Below are 18,002 nucleotides of genomic sequence, written 5' to 3'. Positions count from 1 at the left end.
ATTTTTAAAATGGTCCTATAGGGCACTAAATTACATTGAATATATAGGGAAAATCAATATTTTTCTTCCGTAATATTCGGTTTTACCTACATTAAAATGTAAATCATTTTCATTTATCTTTAAAAATGACCTATATCTATTTTGCATATTGAATTAGATATTCTTTTGCTTTGTTTGTGTAGGTAACATATAATATGTATACAAAGATAAAATAGAAGGTTAAAAACATTTAATTTCAAATTATTTTGGTTCAGTTCCTAGCATTATATATTTTAATCAGTGATAGATTAAGCTAATGCTATGTGATATATTTATTTCATTTCATGGAATTCTTATAAATTATTATAGTTTCCGATTATAAAGGTCATTGCTTTCAATATTCATCATCAAACTATATCCTGTAGACAAATTCCTTCTCATAATTTCTTCTTTGATTTTTTCTGTCGCCTTGACTCTTCAATCTTATATAGTAAATACCGAAATAAGGGAAGATCGTTCTTATCTTGAATCCAAGAAAGTCTTAGTGAAAATTTCTCTAGCACTGAACTCCGGATCTTCTCAACAACTTTTGGATTTCGTTTTTCGATTAGCCTTTCGTAATTTTTCTGGTCCAATATATATATATCTGTTTCTTGTATACAATTCACGGTATATGAATATGTATCTAAATCCATAGCAACTTCCAAATCACCTGAAAGTCATAAATTAAAAGGAATTATGGTAACCAGGATCAATTTTAATGTCATCGATATTAATACAGTCACGCTTTTATTAATTTAAGGGAAAGTATAACAAAGAAGATGTAGTGTGATTGCCAATGAGACAACTCATCACAAGAGACCAAAATGACACAGAAATTAACATCTATAGGTCATCGTACGGTCTAAAGAAATAAGCAAATTCCATACCGCATAGTCAGTTATAAAAGGCCCCGAAATGACAAATGTAAACACCAAACGAGAAAACGAACGGCCTAATATATGTACAAAAATTAACGAAAACTAATATATAACACAACAACAAACGACAAAAGCCTGGTGTCACAAAGTTTAGCTAGATCTGTTTTTCTAAACTTTAGCGATGATTTTATGACTTTATGTTTTATCCACTCTTGGTTTCATTGCCAACATCATGTTTGCCGTTAATAAGACGTCCAACATTTCTTAATTTCAACTAAAATGTAACGGGAGATTATCCAATTTGAATCGTTTTACATCGCCCGTTACCATTTTGAACAAACAGTACAAGAAATCACATGGTCTTACCTATTAACTCCTGTGAACAAATTAAGCATAGTTCTATATGATGTTGATGTGGAGATCTTGTTCCACTTTTCTCCGTGTCTTGTGTAGACAGCTTATGAAGATTTGTTACCAAGGGCTTATACCCATCGTGCTTATTATGTGAATGTGTGTCAAGACCAAGTTCCCTATAAAACATAGATGACAATATATATCCTAATGATCAGTTCTTTCGTGTTTATTGTTTTTGCTTCTAATAACTGTAGAACATACTTCTGATGAATATTTAACAGACCAATGCTTTGTTTTGTTTTTTTTGTTTTTTGTTTTGCTTATACTTTAATGAAGCAAAATACGTAATGTTTGACATCCTTGTGCATCGGTTTACTCTATCTTTTTTTTATTTTTGTTTTATATCAATTAAAATTTAAAGAAATTATCAAACTGTTAAGTGCACACCTACGTACGTACAATACATGAACGTTAAGAATATACAAATATAATAATAAATTCTGATTTGTATGCTTGATTTGTTGAGAACTGTGTTAAAATCATTGGATCTACGATGAAAATAGCATTTGCCCTTTTTAAACAATCAAATATTACAAGAAAACTTGTTTAAACTGGAATTCAAACAATCATACTATGAACTTACATTTCAACTTTAACTAACCCGTAATTCTAGACCGGGCATTTAATTAATTGATTAATATGTTATTCGATATGAATATGATGTATATCAATGAAATTCTATCTCACATATATATGTATATAGGAGAAAAAGAATTTAGAAGTAACGTAAGTTTATTCAACCCTATTCAATGCTTTTTTTATGTTTTTGTCGTTCATCTACTTTTAATTGCATATGTTGCCACAATACTATAGAAACTTAGGGGAGGACAGATATTAGCTAGTGCAATTATTGCAGATCTAATATTTTGTAATAAGACCAACTTGACGGGTATCACTGGTAGACCAAAACACTGGTTCCTCTGAAGCAGCCATATTTTGCTACGGTTCGTGTTGCAAAACGTTCGATTAACCATTTGTTTTCTGTTTTATTACATTTCTGTTGTTGTTCTCTTTCTATCGTCGTCTTGTGGTTTTTGCTTGTCTGTCGTTTTTTTGCTGATGTTTTTGCAATTTCATATTTTCATTTTTTGTTGCTGTTATCGGATTTTTCTATTAATTTTTCAAAGAAATTTTACGTTATTTTCATGACATGTTTGGGTGTTTTTGTTAATGTATGCGGATAGAACATACGAGGTTTAAAATGACATTAGGTTATTAACAGTGCATAAACTCTTGTTACATTAAGATTCGGATTAGCAAGTGAGTGATCGGTCTTCATACAAGGGGAAATTTGTAAATAGATATAGGAAGATGTGGTGTGAGTGCCAATGAGACAACTCTCAAACCAAATAACAAGTTACAAAAGTAAACCATTATAGGTCAATGTACGTTTTCTGACCTTGAAAAAAGTCTTTTACTATCATAGTGTTTCATCGGAGTTCAATTTTTCGTAAAATTTATATCTTCAGGTTAAGATCTGTGGAATACTGTTATAAACATTTATGTAAACACACTTGAAAAGGCGAATGATGACCTGATTCAATGATTCATTGTATTATTATTATTTTACCTTCTTAATGATTCTCTGACCTGGTCTTTCTCCAACTCGTCGACATCTGGTAAAGGGTAATAATCTGGATATTGCATAGAATGCATGTGTGGGTCACAATAGAGTTTTGCCTGGCCACTGAAAAGATTAAGCACATGCAAATTTCATCAATGTTTTGAGAATTTTATCTAGTATGTCTGTTTGTTTTTCCCACACATTGTTGTCAATAAAATGAATTCCTATGCGACTGTCATACAACTGAAAGGCTCAGCTATCTTAAAAAAAAGAGATTTAACCCACCATTTTCTACTTAAAGAAATGCTTGTACTAAGTCAGGAATATGACAAATGTTTGAGCTTTTGATTTTGTTATTTGATAAAGGACTTTTCGTTTTGGAATTTTCAAGCATTTGAGGCCGTTATTTCTGTTACTTTACCTTGTTTGGCATTCTTTGTTGTTTGTACAACCGTAATTAATTGAACACGGATAGACTTCATATATATATATAAGTGTGTATGCCCCATACACATACGACATCAATGAAACCCATGAATGCGTCCGTTTGCCTGTTATAAACCTTTACAGATGTCTAGTACGATGTTTACTTAAATATTTGCCAAAAGAAGGTGTGATCAAAATAATGTTCTTTTACGTCAGATGGCAATGTAATAGATTTAATAGCGCACCGGTCTATGGACTCATATTATATATTTTTAAAATAATACATTTCCTAGTTCTTTTCAAGAATGTTGTACTTCAATTTACAGATGCATGGAGAAATACCTGCAGGCTGAAATTAATTCATGTCTTTAGTTAATGTATTGATATCATTGGAGACAGTTGACTAAAATGGAGAGAAAAATCTACCAGTCTTAGAAATCACCAAGAATACAATAGCAACTTGTATACATTTTAATCGTTTAACATCTAAAAAAAAAACAAATGTTTGAATAGGTGCAAGTCTACTGCAGGTCAATTGACATTGCATAACTAGTATTTCATAAAGTGTTGAAGACTCTTAACGTGTCGTCTGTACATCCTCATATCATATATTAATCATGAACTCTTTTTAAAACAAATGAATAAACCTTAAATGATCCGTTGACACGGATTCTCAATTCCATTAATTCGCTGAATCATTGAATTTGTCGTGTTTTTTTAAGGATACCAATTGATTAAAACATTTGTTTTTCTCCAAACGGTGCATAATGTTATTTAGATAAACTAAATTATTCCACAGTGAACTTACTTTAATATAAATCGTAAACCATCAAATGGGGATCCCTGTTTGACAATATAGCTTTCAAAAGTTAATTTCTCCTTCCGTAAACTCATTGCCAATTGTCTCTTATCCTTTGGATGCCAGCCATCGAACAGGGGATTAGTTTCGACAAAGTGCTTCCGTTCTTCGAATTCCTTAGTGTGGAAAGAATGTATAGACCTGTTATATAACTCTCGGTCAATGACAATTAAGTCGGTTGTTTCATCTGCTATAATTGTTGCATTTCTTATACAATCTGGGTTAATAAGAGCAAGCTCCCCAAAGCTTTTACCAGAAACTGAAATAAAATATGTAGAATAAGATTTTTTTTAAATATGATGTAATTAAAAAAAATATCAATATACATATAAACTCATCATAGATACCAGGAGTAAATTTTGTATATACGCCAGACGCGCGTTTCGTCTAAAAAAGACTCATTAGTGACGCTCGAATCCAAAAAAGTTTAAAAGGCATGTAGCATATCAATCATTAATAGTAGCAATGGTTCTAAATACAGTATGAAATAAATTACGTATAAATCAATATTTGGCAAAGGCTTTCATAATTTTGGGTCCTTAATGCACTTTGACTTTATTCTCTATTTGACTTTTGAACTTTTTGATTCGAGTGTCACTCTGATGATGAATTTTTTGTAGACATAGCTAGTTTAATGCATTCAGAAATGTTATTTTTGTTCAGATATATATTGCATTTCAGAAAACCAAATCTACATTACCTTTAGAATTAATAGTTATCCCATAAGGACGCGGTGTGTCAGTGTAAGATCATCCCGATGGCCGGATACTATATGATGTATACCCTTTATGACCCCCTAACACGATGAGTAGATATCAAACAATGTAAACTCGCCCCACTGGCCAATCGGCCCACACTATATCGCCACTTTATGAAAAAATCGCCCACTCTTGTAACCGACTCGCCCAACTTTAAAAAAGTGTAAAATCAAATTGAACAATCAGTCTGACAACTCATTAATTAAACGAAAAGGGTTTAACCCCACTGAGTAAAGGTCTGCCAACTCGCCCCAGTTATAAAAATATCTTGCTTCCTTTAAGTATGTTAAATTTCTGAAAGTTCGTATCCAGTCGTCCCGGTGAAGTGGTATGTGTTGTGGCTTGATATGCTAAAGGTCTTGAGTTCGAATCCCAGCATATACACTGGAATTTTTCTGCGTGAATTTTGATAGATAGTCTTCTCCGTATAATTAATTATAAGTTTTATACTGGATTTGACATTCCCGCCAAAATGTTACAGAACAAAGGAAAGCATGCATAACAAAGAAACTTAAACTGTGGTGATCTGGTAGTTGTGATCCGGCTCAGATCACCCCTGTTAGAACAAAGGAGCTGGGATGTAACTTGGGAGAGCACTTTGACAATTAAATTTGTTTTTATTTGTACTTATTTGTTGGAGGAATTGGTGGTTGGTGAAGTTTGCTGTACTATACAATATTTCGGGAATTCCGGTTATCCTATCTGTGTATCACTATTCTTATGGAATATTTAATTTCGTAGTATTCATGATCTTTGCCGCAGACATATCATAAGATAGTTAAACATGGATAGATGTGGTAAAAATCGATGAGACACGATCCTAAATTAAACAAAAGACACCTTGATATTTAGATAAGCCTGATGAAATATTCAGTGAAATATTTATGCAAATCCTTGCCTATTTTCCCAACATATTTTCCAAACTTAGATCGATTTAATTCTTTGGGTTTCCCCTCCTCTTTCTTTCCCTTGTCGTCTTGTTCTTCTGTCGATCCTCCTTCCTTCCGCTCATCTTCATACCCGGACGTAGTACTAATGTGGATAGACACAGATCCATTTAGAATTATAAAGAAACTGAAAAATATGGGGAAAAAATGTGAGAATTTTCTGTAGCACAAAAAACTTAAATTGATATATTTCATGTAATTGTCATCAGTTGTATATATTACAGCTGTAGACCTTTAATAATAAGGAGAAACAATCTAAACCATATTTTATAGATGATATTTTATCTCTTAAATTTCTGAACATTTGAAATTAATAAGCACTGAATGATGAGATAAATGTATGAATAAAAGAATCTTTATAAAGCACTTATGCATCAATATACTTATTCGCAATTCACGTGTTTAAATAGTTTGTATGTAATTACATATGGAAAGAGGGCCAACAATCAAACTACTATGGGGTGTTCGTCCGGGACTATCCGTGATGGTCTTTGACTGTTGAGTCATATACATTTCGAAAGAATGCTTTTATTTGATCTGTCTTGGGAAAAGGAGAACATTTTGTTATGAGACTACCGCGGCTGGTTATGGTGATGATATATGTTTATCAATAAACGAAGGACAACAATTAAAACATCACATTATACTTTCGTCTGAAGCGCTCTTCTGCATCAGGAACGCTAAAAGCAGAATATTCGAAAGCCAAGGATGTATAAGAACGGACACAGTTGAAGATTGATTGAAACAAAATGAATTGGAAAAATATCTATATCCGTTTTAGGTCAACCTTGCTTGAGTTAAATTGTTGGTTACTTTGTGATTTTAAAGATTCAAAAGGGACAATTTTAGAAACGAGGGTTATAAAGCATGTCAGGACCGAAGTACTAACTAATGAGCTGATGATATCCTCGGGGTGGTAGTCCAACATCAAAGGATTCGACCCAGAGATGTAAGAAATAAAACAACACATGAAACTAAGAACTAACCAACATACAGACATATTAATTTTAACTTACCAGTCGCCTTTATCCCCCTGTTTAATTACCACAAAATCACGATCTACTGTCGTAAAGGAACAGTTTTTAATCAAATCGTGAATTATTTCTGAAAAATTGGATAACAAACTCATGCATTAAACACATTATTTAAAAACATTGTCTATTGACCTTTAATAAGTGGTTAAAAGTATCCAATTTTGTAACATAAATCCTATTTCAATACATTGAAGAAAAACATTTTTTTTTGGCATCAGTTGAATTGTTTTGATATAATCGAAGAAGAAAAATGTATATGGAATTAAAATTCTATTCTAATTCTTACATGATTTACTTGTTTTGTTGTCTTGTTTTTGAAGGTTGTTAGGTAGTTTGATAATGCTTATTGTATTTGTAATTGATTGTTATGGCAGACAGAATGTGTTAAAGTTGTTCTCTTTCTCTCTTTCGGATGGGAAAAAAGGTTTAAGACCATAAAGTATTGTAAAGATATATTTGTATTTTGTTGAACCTAAGGACGACTTTAGGATTTTTTCATTGGATTGCAGTCAAAACGACGTATGCCTCTTTATCAATACTGATATCTATATTAATGGATGCCTGACTAAATTATGTATTGTTTCTTCTGTTTCGGTGTTACATGCATATCAGGACAAGCACATGTTGGTGTGATATAATTATGGACCTTGCTTTGTACTAAGACTGTGGTTTGTTAAATTATAACGTGGTAGTTCACAAATAACAGAACACGAAGATATGCCATTCTACCCAGACACTTGATTCTGACACTGAATAGGCTAGTTGTTGATCGAATTCAGTCGTTCGGGGCAAGCACGAGACCTTTGATAAAAGCAAAAGTAGTATACCTCTGTTCAATTGCAATAAATCAATTTATCTGAAACAAATCAGGGTCACAAACCAAACGTGAGGGAACATATCACCTATAAGAGGAAAACAAAGAAACAACCGACACACTTAACAGCTTCAAAACAAACGTCAACATATAAAGAAACAGAATATTTACAATTGCCATATTCCTGACTTTGTTCAGGGAATTTTAAGAAAAATAGTGGGTTGAACGTAGTTTCATGGCTAGCCACACCTGACGGATATGCCTTTCACTCAAAGGAAGCTAACTTGTCCCGATTTTTCGAAAATAAATAATTTGTATTTGCTAACAAGAGTGTGCCTGATTTGTAAGAAGTCCCTTTTCCATCGGTGGTACCCGCCATGCTTTGTCAATTACAATCCATGACATTTGAAGACATTATTATATAATGAGAATAGGAGTGTGGCTGCACAAATCTATCAAACAGGATTTGTCTCAGTTTATTTTATTTGTATCAATTATATCCGATCATATGAAAATGAAATATAAACGTGAAAGAAAGATTTAAACATGCTATTAACCTGCATAATTGTACACTTGGGGGTCCATTAAATGTCCCCTTAGAGTTTATGGATAAAATTATACAGCGATCGAGAATGTAATTAAAATCCTACAGTTATTTTTTACAGTTACTTGTGAAGTCTTAACTAATAACGCTTAGATGATGAATTTCCCCCGGTTTTAGTTTGCAATGTTGATTCGTTTTCTCTTCATCGATTTATCAATTTTGAACAACGGAATGCTACTGCTGTTCTTATTTTATATAATATGACATATAAAACCATTAATTTTGCAAATAAAGATAACTTTCATTTTCCTCCATAATACATCATGGTTATTATCCTAATATAAATCATAATACCACAAACAATGCAATCAACTGGACATTGCGTATCGATATCAGATAATATTAAGCCTAAAGCTTAAATATAGACTCAATCTCTGAAACTTACTTTCGTTTAATTGATTAAATAGATCCGATTTCTTTTTAAACCATGATATAATTTGGTGTATCTCGGCATCAGATCGCTCACTGGTATCCTTTTTTATTACACCAACTACTTTATCGTAATGGTATGCCGCAGCAAGATCAGTCGGGTGGGATATTTCAAAATGATTGAGTTTCTTCCCATTCTTTTTATCACTGTCTCCAGAAACAAGTGATCCATCCTGATAAGAAAAAAAAAGTGATAAACAAGTTATTGAATGGGGAAATATTTCACTGATCGTGATTTACGTTATTGAATGAGGAAATGTTTCACTGATTGTGATGCACATTATAAGGATAACTATAGTCTGCAAGATGGATGTAAGAAACGCAACTTACACTAATTCATAACATGACAGTATATGCTGGTTCAAATTACTGTTGTCTTCAGTACTTACATTTCAAATTCTTATTATATATTTATAGCTCTATCTTTATCTGGAAAATTAAACTTTAAAAAATACTTGCTGATATTACCGTATTACAATTTAAAAAGTGAAATATGAAATATTGATTTAAGATGTTCCCGTAATTTTAGTGCTTTTCACAAACATGAGATCATATACATTGCATGTAGATAACTTTATATTAACTTTAAAAATTCCTAAATACAGCTATGTATTGTTAAGCCATATTTGGTTTCTCTGTCTTGTTTGTCCTTCGATTTATTAGTATCGTGGTCCCGTCATGTTATGTTGTCATTTCAATGTTATATTTAACAAGGCCTTAAAAGCGGGAGGTTTGGCTACCCACAAAACTAGGTTTAGCCCAGTATTTTTTCTTAAAATGTCCTGTACAAAGTAAGGAAAATGCACATTGTTATGTTATAGTTCTGTGTTGTTTGCATTTTAGTGTTTCTATTGTGTCGTTGTTCTCCTATAATTTTTCATGTGTTTCCCTCGGTTTTATTTTGTAACCCGGATTCGATCTTTCTCGATCGATTTCTTCATTTCGATCAGCGGTGTACTACTGTTGCCTTTATTTATATGAAATCTTTGTAATGTACTGTAAAATTACAACTTTGCAACGGAGAATAGCTCCATTGGGCTACTGAAAAACGCGTCATCAAAACTAAGTATACCCCTGCATAACAGGATGCATATATGGTTATAAATATTTAAAAGTTAGATAATTACTATGACGCTAAAAAGTAAAATGCAATGTTATTGTGGTATAAGAACGTGGAAATAATAAGTGTATATAATATGTATTTTATAAATCTATCTGTTATCCATATGAATACATAAAACTTTAAAAACTTTAAATCATAAACTTTCGTTTAAACACGCAATTTACAATATGATCAATTTCACTTGTTATCAAGTTCATTCATAACGTCTGTAAGAGATTTATTTCCTATCTTATATAAACAAAAACCGAAGAAAAACGCACCTAACCAATGCAACTCACTATGTAAATCATTAACTGCATTTGCATTTGCATTTAAAAGTCTTACATGTTGTCTATACATATTTAAGTGTTGAACGATTGTTGACCTGTAAAGGAACTTTCATATGCATTTTTATGTCCTATTTGGTGTACACATGGATTTTTCATCAACTTTAATCCATATGAAGATTGACACCCAGTTAAATACCATAACCAATAAACACAGTTTTAACAGTTACTTTGCAACTAAAACATGTTTAAAAAAATATTCAGGAAGTAGTGAAACATAAGCTAGAGATTCATAAATAGGTTTATTACAAAGATAACCTTATTGAAAAGCCAAAATCTAGTTCATGTGACATGAAATGTGAGCCATTTTAAAAAGGGGGTTCCTAACCCAGGATAAAGGGGAGTTCCAACCACATGTCACCATTCAAATGCATTGATCGCCCAGAAAGAAGGGGGTTCCAACAAGAAGCATAATAATTTTCATTACTACATTATTTTACAATTTCACAAAAATCAAGTAAAATAGACTTGACTTATTGTTAGAGATGAAACCAGACGGTCGGATTTGTATATACCATAGTATACTTTTCATTTTGTTCATGTTGGTCTTTCAGTTGTGATGTTAGTTATTCGGCACTTTTAATACAAGTGTGATGTTCGTTTAATTTATATAAGTATTTACTCAAAGGAAAAATACACCACAATTTTATCTAAAAGAATGAGCTACATTAACATATATATCCAGAGTGATATCCATTCAATATTAAAGCTGTTATCCTGGTGTATTAAATAATTCGGTCTGACGAATAAGTTTAACTTAGTACTCGGATCATTATGTTGTCAAAATCGCTAGTCAAATGTGCAGGTCTTTATCTGATCACAATGTAGATCTTTATGCCTATTGTATTACAGTTGTTTTTACAATTCTTCAGTCAATATTTAAATCAGGTATGTATTTGTTAATGCGCATTTTAAGGTTATTGATTATAGCAGTGTTATGTTCCCTACAATCATTATTTGCTGGCTTATTGCCTTTCAGCGTTTACAAAAGGTTATAAAAATAATATATTCTTATCGGCAAAGTAATTAAAAATATCTGAAAGATAAATTTTATAGTTTTTTTTCTAACTTGAATTCTTACAATTGAAGCAACCATTATTATCGCGTGTCTCATGTTAAAAATAAATAAACACGACAATCTACACCACTGATTATATTTTGTAAAATGAACGTTTTTTTTTCTTTATCTCAAAATAAAACTTGTATGTCATCTCCCAATAATCGATCATTACAAACGTGAAGATAATATAATTATTGATAATTGATTATAACTTTGATATTAACTGAAACCCCATAAATGGTAAAAGTATGAGGGTTGTTAATTGTCAGATACTATCAGAGAAAAGCAATATTCCAATATTGGAGGTATAAAATGCTTTACACCAAGTCATACAATGTTTAGTACTATTGATTGTGCAAACCATTTAAGTATTTACAATATCCGTAGGCGATATTTATACCTACACCTAGAAGTCGGCTTCGTTTGCTGATAAAACATATTATTAATGCGTTCATGTTTTGTTGCTGAAAATGTAGTGTTCAGTAAGGATCTTAAACATTCTATTCACTCAGATTATACTATCCATTGGCATGGATGACCTTAATCAGAACATGCTTAACCTTTTTGGAATGATAAGCTTTTTGATGTTCCTCAACTTCGTACTATATTCAGCCTTATAAATATATTGATTCGACGTACTTAAACTATAAGATTCCTTGATGACTTTTCATAATCAGTATTTACATTCAGGTATAACAGATCAAATGTATTCGTTCATTGTGTGTAAATTTGCTTTGTTTTATTGAGTTAAGCCTTCAAATTGATATTTCATAGTGTGAGTTTCTATGTTGTGATGTTATACTATTGTTTCAGAAAAAGCAGAAAGTTTGTTTCAAATAAAACGTTTAATCCCGCTGCAAATATTTGCACCTGTCCTTAGTCAGAAACCTGATGTACAGCGGTTGTCGTCTGTTTATGTAGTTCATACGTGTTTCTCGTTTCTCGTTCCTCGTTTTTATATAAATAAGACCGTTGGTTTTCCCGTTTAAATGGTTTTACACTTATAGTTTTGGGGCCCTTTATAGCTTGCTGTTCGGTGTGAGCCAAGGCTCCGTATTGAAGGCCGGACCTTGACCTATAATGGTTCACTTTTATAAATTGTTACTTGGTGTTGTCTCATTGGCACTCATACCACATCTTTCTATATCTATTATCAAATGAAATCACTACTAATTGTTTGTCTTCGACTCAAACGCGTGTAAATTATAGGTAATGAAACACAGTAACAAAGATTTCCCCCTTCCTACAGCATATGTTTATTCACAATGATTTACCACAATAAATGTGCCGTTTAATGGATATTTGTGTGTTTGAGCTGTGCGTGTACTGATTTGGTGCTATGAATGAATGCCCATATCCTTCTTTTACATAACTGTAATTTTAAGGAATGCAGATATACGCAGATATTACACTTAACAGTAAAAATAGAAGTCAGTGTGAAATGTTTCGACAGATATATACATATAAATATCATCTACATCATACAAATTGACCCCAGCAAACAATAGTTGCATTAACTGTCCACTTGTATCTACACGTATGATTCTGAAAGAAAATGACTAGTCTGGTCATTTCATTACTTTTCAAACTTTGTTTTATACAGTTTATCGTTTATAAAATCAATTGAGTTCCCTTTACAGATTTCTTGTCACAATACTATAAACATTCCCATTCCATACAATGGATCGTCTAAAACGTCAAATAAACAGCTCAAGGAAAGTCTGATGGCTGTAAATTTAAAATATTATGTACTCGTGGTCTCATGGATAATATATTTACGTTTATGATTCAAAAACGGTAGGTGTATTTTCATAATCAAAATAACTTATTTAACTATTTGATAATATTGATTTTATAGTTTTCAATATTTACAATTTAATATGATGCACTTTTGTTGACAAAAAATAAAACTGTGATGATGTTGAATGAGTTAGAATAAAAAGAAATACTTAAACAATGTAATGACTTCATAATGTAACTCCAGCAAAACATGGGAATAATGAAATGAACAAACAAGTAAAAAGTACAATCACAAAAATTCTGAACCCCGAGGAAAATTCAAAACGGAAAGTCCCTAATCAAATGGCAAAATCAAAATTTCAAACTCATCAAACGAATGGATAACAACTGTCATATTCCTGACTTGTTACCGGTATTTTCTTATGTTGAAAATGGTGTATAGAACTTGGTTTTATAAACAGGTTAAGACAATAGGAAATATAAACAAACATTATTTAAATCGAATAATAAAACTACCGTTTTATCAGGTAAACGTCAAACAACAATGCAAGCATATATACATAAGCATAATATCTATTATAAGCATTAATTATTAAACTTACTGGCGTATAAGTAGAATTCTTTGCCATTTTTGTGTTTAGTTCCTTTTCCGCCAAGGTAACTTTCACACTAAGGTTTTGATTCCACTAGTCAACAGTCTTTATATTAACCACAATTACTCACAATAATTATTGAAATTTCAGAGCGTTCATCCGTTTCGTTATTGTATTACATTTAAATATATTCCGTCTTTGATTGTATATCCGTTTTACTGTGATTTGATCCTTTAAACGGAGGTATTTTACAATTCATTAAATTATTTTGAGAACAACAAGTCTTTTAATTTATATACTGAAAGTAAGTTTGTTATGTATTCAAAATATAGGACATTCATGTATAGGTCTATCGAACGCAACCGTCTATTGATGTTTAATGTTGTCAAGAAATGCAACTAATTTCTATTTTAAATCAACATACAAAAGTCGATGCATTTAAAACGCGTATTAATTCTACCTATTATCATGAGGATGCATCTAGGAGTAAGAGATATGCAGAAACCGAGAAATTCTGAGCCGAAAAAAGCAGGGCGATAAATCTGTCAGTGAACGGACAAATTGGTGTGTTGTTTTGGGACACTAAACTATATAATATATATTTCTAGTTCCTAAGTTGTAGTAGAATGCTTTCAGTCGTGTGTGTTTTTGTCGTAAATGTAATACTGAATCATAAACTTAATCATGTGACAACTTTCAACAAGAGAGTAGACCTGCATGCTCAAAACGATTGAAATAATCCGTTTAGAGTTCTATGTAGTGTTTTGTGGACTGATTTTGTCTTTTCGTCTTTTTTTCAAACAATTTCCATAGCCTTGTCAGTATTTCTTCGCATTAGGAGTTTTTGATATCTCATTGGTCTCCTCCACCGCCTCTTTTGTATACAGGAACTTTTTAATTATATATGACGAGAATGTAATTCTGGCAATGATGACAAGGATGTTAAATGTCAGTCACAGGAAAATAATTATCCAAGAACTTAATCATCTTAATTAGACGATTGAGTGTTTGCTGACGATTTTAATGCATTGCTCACGTTTCTTGTAGTTTTCAATGTATGTTCACTGTTTATTTTTACTTGTTGAATGTTTGTTAACTGTCATGTTTTAAAAGAGTCGGTGGATCCGATATGCAACCTGCTAGAGTAAATTGCAGAGTCGTAGGAAATTACAGTTAGTCTGGACGAACAGTTTGTACAACACATACGATAAAAGAACTTCAGAAAAACACCTTTCGATACTTTTGCTTTCTATGTTAGTATGTTGAAATTGTGAAAACGAGAGTTGAATAAGTTATCATTAATAATACGTAAACAATGCATTTAAAACTTATTCTAAACATAGATGTTGCGATAACACTATTTAAATTGATACCTGATAGAACACGTAAATCCAGTTGCTAAGTAAATGAAGTGCAAAATTTAAACGAAGTATATTGATGGACATGAAGCAACTATCAATTCAATAATGAAAAGATATGCACAAGACTTATCGTGCAGAGATGTCAAACTGTGAATTGTTGTTTATAGGGAACAACTTATAAATTTTAAAAAAGGAGGTATTATTTTGTCTGAGTAAAATTGTTTTTTAAGAAAAAAACAATACCAACCCCTTGAAGTTAAATGGTCGTTCCCTTAGCTATTCGTTTCCACCATGTATCACCATTTTTGTCATGATTTGTCAAATATATTTATGGGAAAAAATAAAACAAAAATACCAAACTCCGTGGTCTATTTTATAAGGGGTCCATAAAACTGACATAATCCTAAACGCTATTAATCATCGGGAAAAGTGGAAAATAAGTCGTCATCCTGACTTGATACAGGATTGGTTTCGAAGAATATGGTGGGAGACGTTTTTTTTTGTATTTTGATATATTATTAATTCGTATATTTTATCAAATTTGATTCGTTTAGAGATAGTCACATGTTTAACTATATTTTCGAAGGTAGAGAGAAAACGGCGGATAGCAAAAAGCATATTGACCGGCAAAAACCATATTGCACGGTTATTTTTAGAATATCTAAAAACCGATATACTTTGTGACGTCATGTAATGAATTTCAGGATATTGTTTAACGTTTTGAAACAAATGATATCTGTGATCGATTATTTGACGAAAAAAAATCTTCAAATACATAAGATGTCAAAAAACAGTAAATGAAATAACAACTAATATGTTGTTATTGTCAAGGAGACAGTGTAATATCTATAAACTTCCAACAAACCTAAATGACGATTTTGATACAAGCATGGTCGGAAATTAATAATATAACAAATATTGCCTTTGTATGAGGTCAATACAGTATATATCGACCCAAAGAAGTATATCGACCTCGGACTTCGTCCTCAGTCAATATACTTCTTTCAGGTCAATATAACCTTGTATCGACCTCATACAAAGGCTATATTTGTATAATATCATTTCCTAAGGAAGATTTAAAAAAAAAAATGGTTAACTTGTATGTACCGTGCAGTTTACAGATATACATATCGTCTGTGATAATACTACAAAAAAGTAAAATAACAAAAATACTGAACCCCAAGGAAAATTCAAAACGATTAAAACCAATACCCTAAGAGAACAGATCATATTCCAATATTTGCTTAAAGTTAACCTGGTAGATGGACAACACACATCATTGATCATGTTCTGCGCGCACTTTGTCAATGTTAAGCTGTACAGCACCAATACAAGTCATGCTCTTTATACCTTTATCTTTGAAGTTTCTATTTTTCAAAATCATGTTGGAAATAGTAGTTTCATAATAAATCCTAAGATGTCAAAGTGTTCAAGCAATGAAAACAAGAAAATTGATCTTTCTACAACTAGAAAAAAAGTTCACAAGGTAAGATACATTTCAAAATCCTTATACTTGTGCTTTTAGTGATAATACAAAGGTCATATACCTGTAGTCTTCTTGAGTAAATAAATGTGTCAAAAAGAAAAAGATCGTGCCTAAACTTTACACCAAGTTCCAATCAAATTTCTTGTAATCCTTAAAACGACACCAATATCCCTAACGTTAATGCGTATAATACCAGTCACAAAATTAATGTACATAATGACATATGTCTCTATCTACTGAAGTAGAGTACATCCTACTCTCGAACGATTTGGAAATATCGTCAAACAGATGATAACTGTTTAGCACACTAATATAGGATAAGATCTATGATTTAAGAAAAATTAAATTTTCTTCAACACATAAATCTTTGAGATTTTCTTTAAGTTAGGAATATTACAGTTGTTTTCCAATTGTTTGATGTGTTTGGGCTTTTGATTTTGCTATTTTGATTAGAGACATTCCGATTTGAATTTCTCTTAGAGTTCAGTATTCTAGTTATTTTACTAAAGAAGAAATCTTAAGTTAGTGTCTTATTGCTAAGGTATGGACCAAAACTTTTTATGATTAGAAGTTTTCTTTTGACGTAAAATCAATAGCATATTATATATTGTTGTTAAACACATACGATTTATCTAATAATTTAGTCTGTAATGCACTGACAATATTTGCTCTCGGGATCTACAAAACCCATGCCATGTCATGTTGATATTTGACAAGTTATAGGTAAATCAAAAGTTCTATTTTGCTTTGATCCCTCTGACAAGGTTTTAAGATGTATTAAGATATACAAGATGTGCCTCTACCGCCAGGTTCATTTTTGACCTTTGATTCTTTTTAAATGATAAGAACCCCCTCTCACCATGTTTATAAATTGATTGGGCAATGACCAAGTAATTTTATCGTTCGTGCTGTCAATGTGTAACCTGCAGCAGATCTTCTATCGTCTTTTATTAATGATATATAGTTAAGTAAATTTTGATAATTATTGCTTTCAATGTATAAGTAAGACTTTTCATCATGGAAATAATTATTTCGACTCTGGCCTGGTCAATCTTTCCTCTTGACAAAAAAAAAAATGCTGCATGGAGCTAATACTAATTACATTGGAAGACGAAACAGGCGTTTGTTATCAAATCATAAGTGTGATAACTTTTATGAGTTTTTATCTCATAGAATAATAGATATATGTGTATTTTCAAGGAAGCAATCTAAAAACGAGAACATGAAAGTTACTTTAAATGGCTTTGATGTGATAGGAAAGATATTGTCAAAAATACCAGTTTATAATTTGTTAATTAAAAACATTTCATCTATAAGAGAATAACAAAAATACTAAACGCAAAGGCAAATACAAAATGAGAAAGTCCATATAAACTGACAAAATCAAACTTTATCAATCGAAAGAACAAGGGGAAAAATATAACTGCCATATTCCTGAATAAGACTCATCAGTGGCGCTCCAATCAAAAACAGTTGGATGGAATAATCAAATACAAATTGAAGACAATGCGAAACAATATGCCCAATACGACTTAGACCATATGTGTCTTAAGGTAAAAACAAAG

At 31.5% G+C, this 18,002-nt stretch overlaps 1 protein-coding gene across 1 annotated transcript; it reads right to left on the bottom strand.

Moving 5' to 3' along the window:
• Positions 1–212: 212 nt before the first annotated feature.
• Positions 213–13,758, bottom strand: LOC143082428 (uncharacterized). The gene is made up of 8 exons (XM_076258087.1): positions 13,600–13,758; positions 8,705–8,921; positions 6,884–6,971; positions 5,819–5,994; positions 4,112–4,421; positions 2,884–3,000; positions 1,266–1,429; positions 213–691 (listed from the first exon to the last, which is right to left on the bottom strand). Exons 1-8 carry the CDS (start codon positions 13,624–13,626, stop codon positions 417–419), a joined length of 1,374 nt encoding a protein of 457 aa, XP_076114202.1. The 5' UTR covers positions 13,627–13,758; the 3' UTR covers positions 213–416.
• Between the last annotated feature and the right edge of the window lie 4,244 nt (positions 13,759–18,002).

This window comes from Mytilus galloprovincialis, chromosome 7 (assembly GCF_965363235.1).
Source record: "Mytilus galloprovincialis chromosome 7, xbMytGall1.hap1.1, whole genome shotgun sequence".
Lineage (NCBI taxonomy): Eukaryota > Metazoa > Mollusca > Bivalvia > Mytilida > Mytilidae > Mytilus > Mytilus galloprovincialis.
Note: the sequence above shows the minus strand (reverse complement) of the source record. Positions and strands in the feature narration are given on the sequence as shown.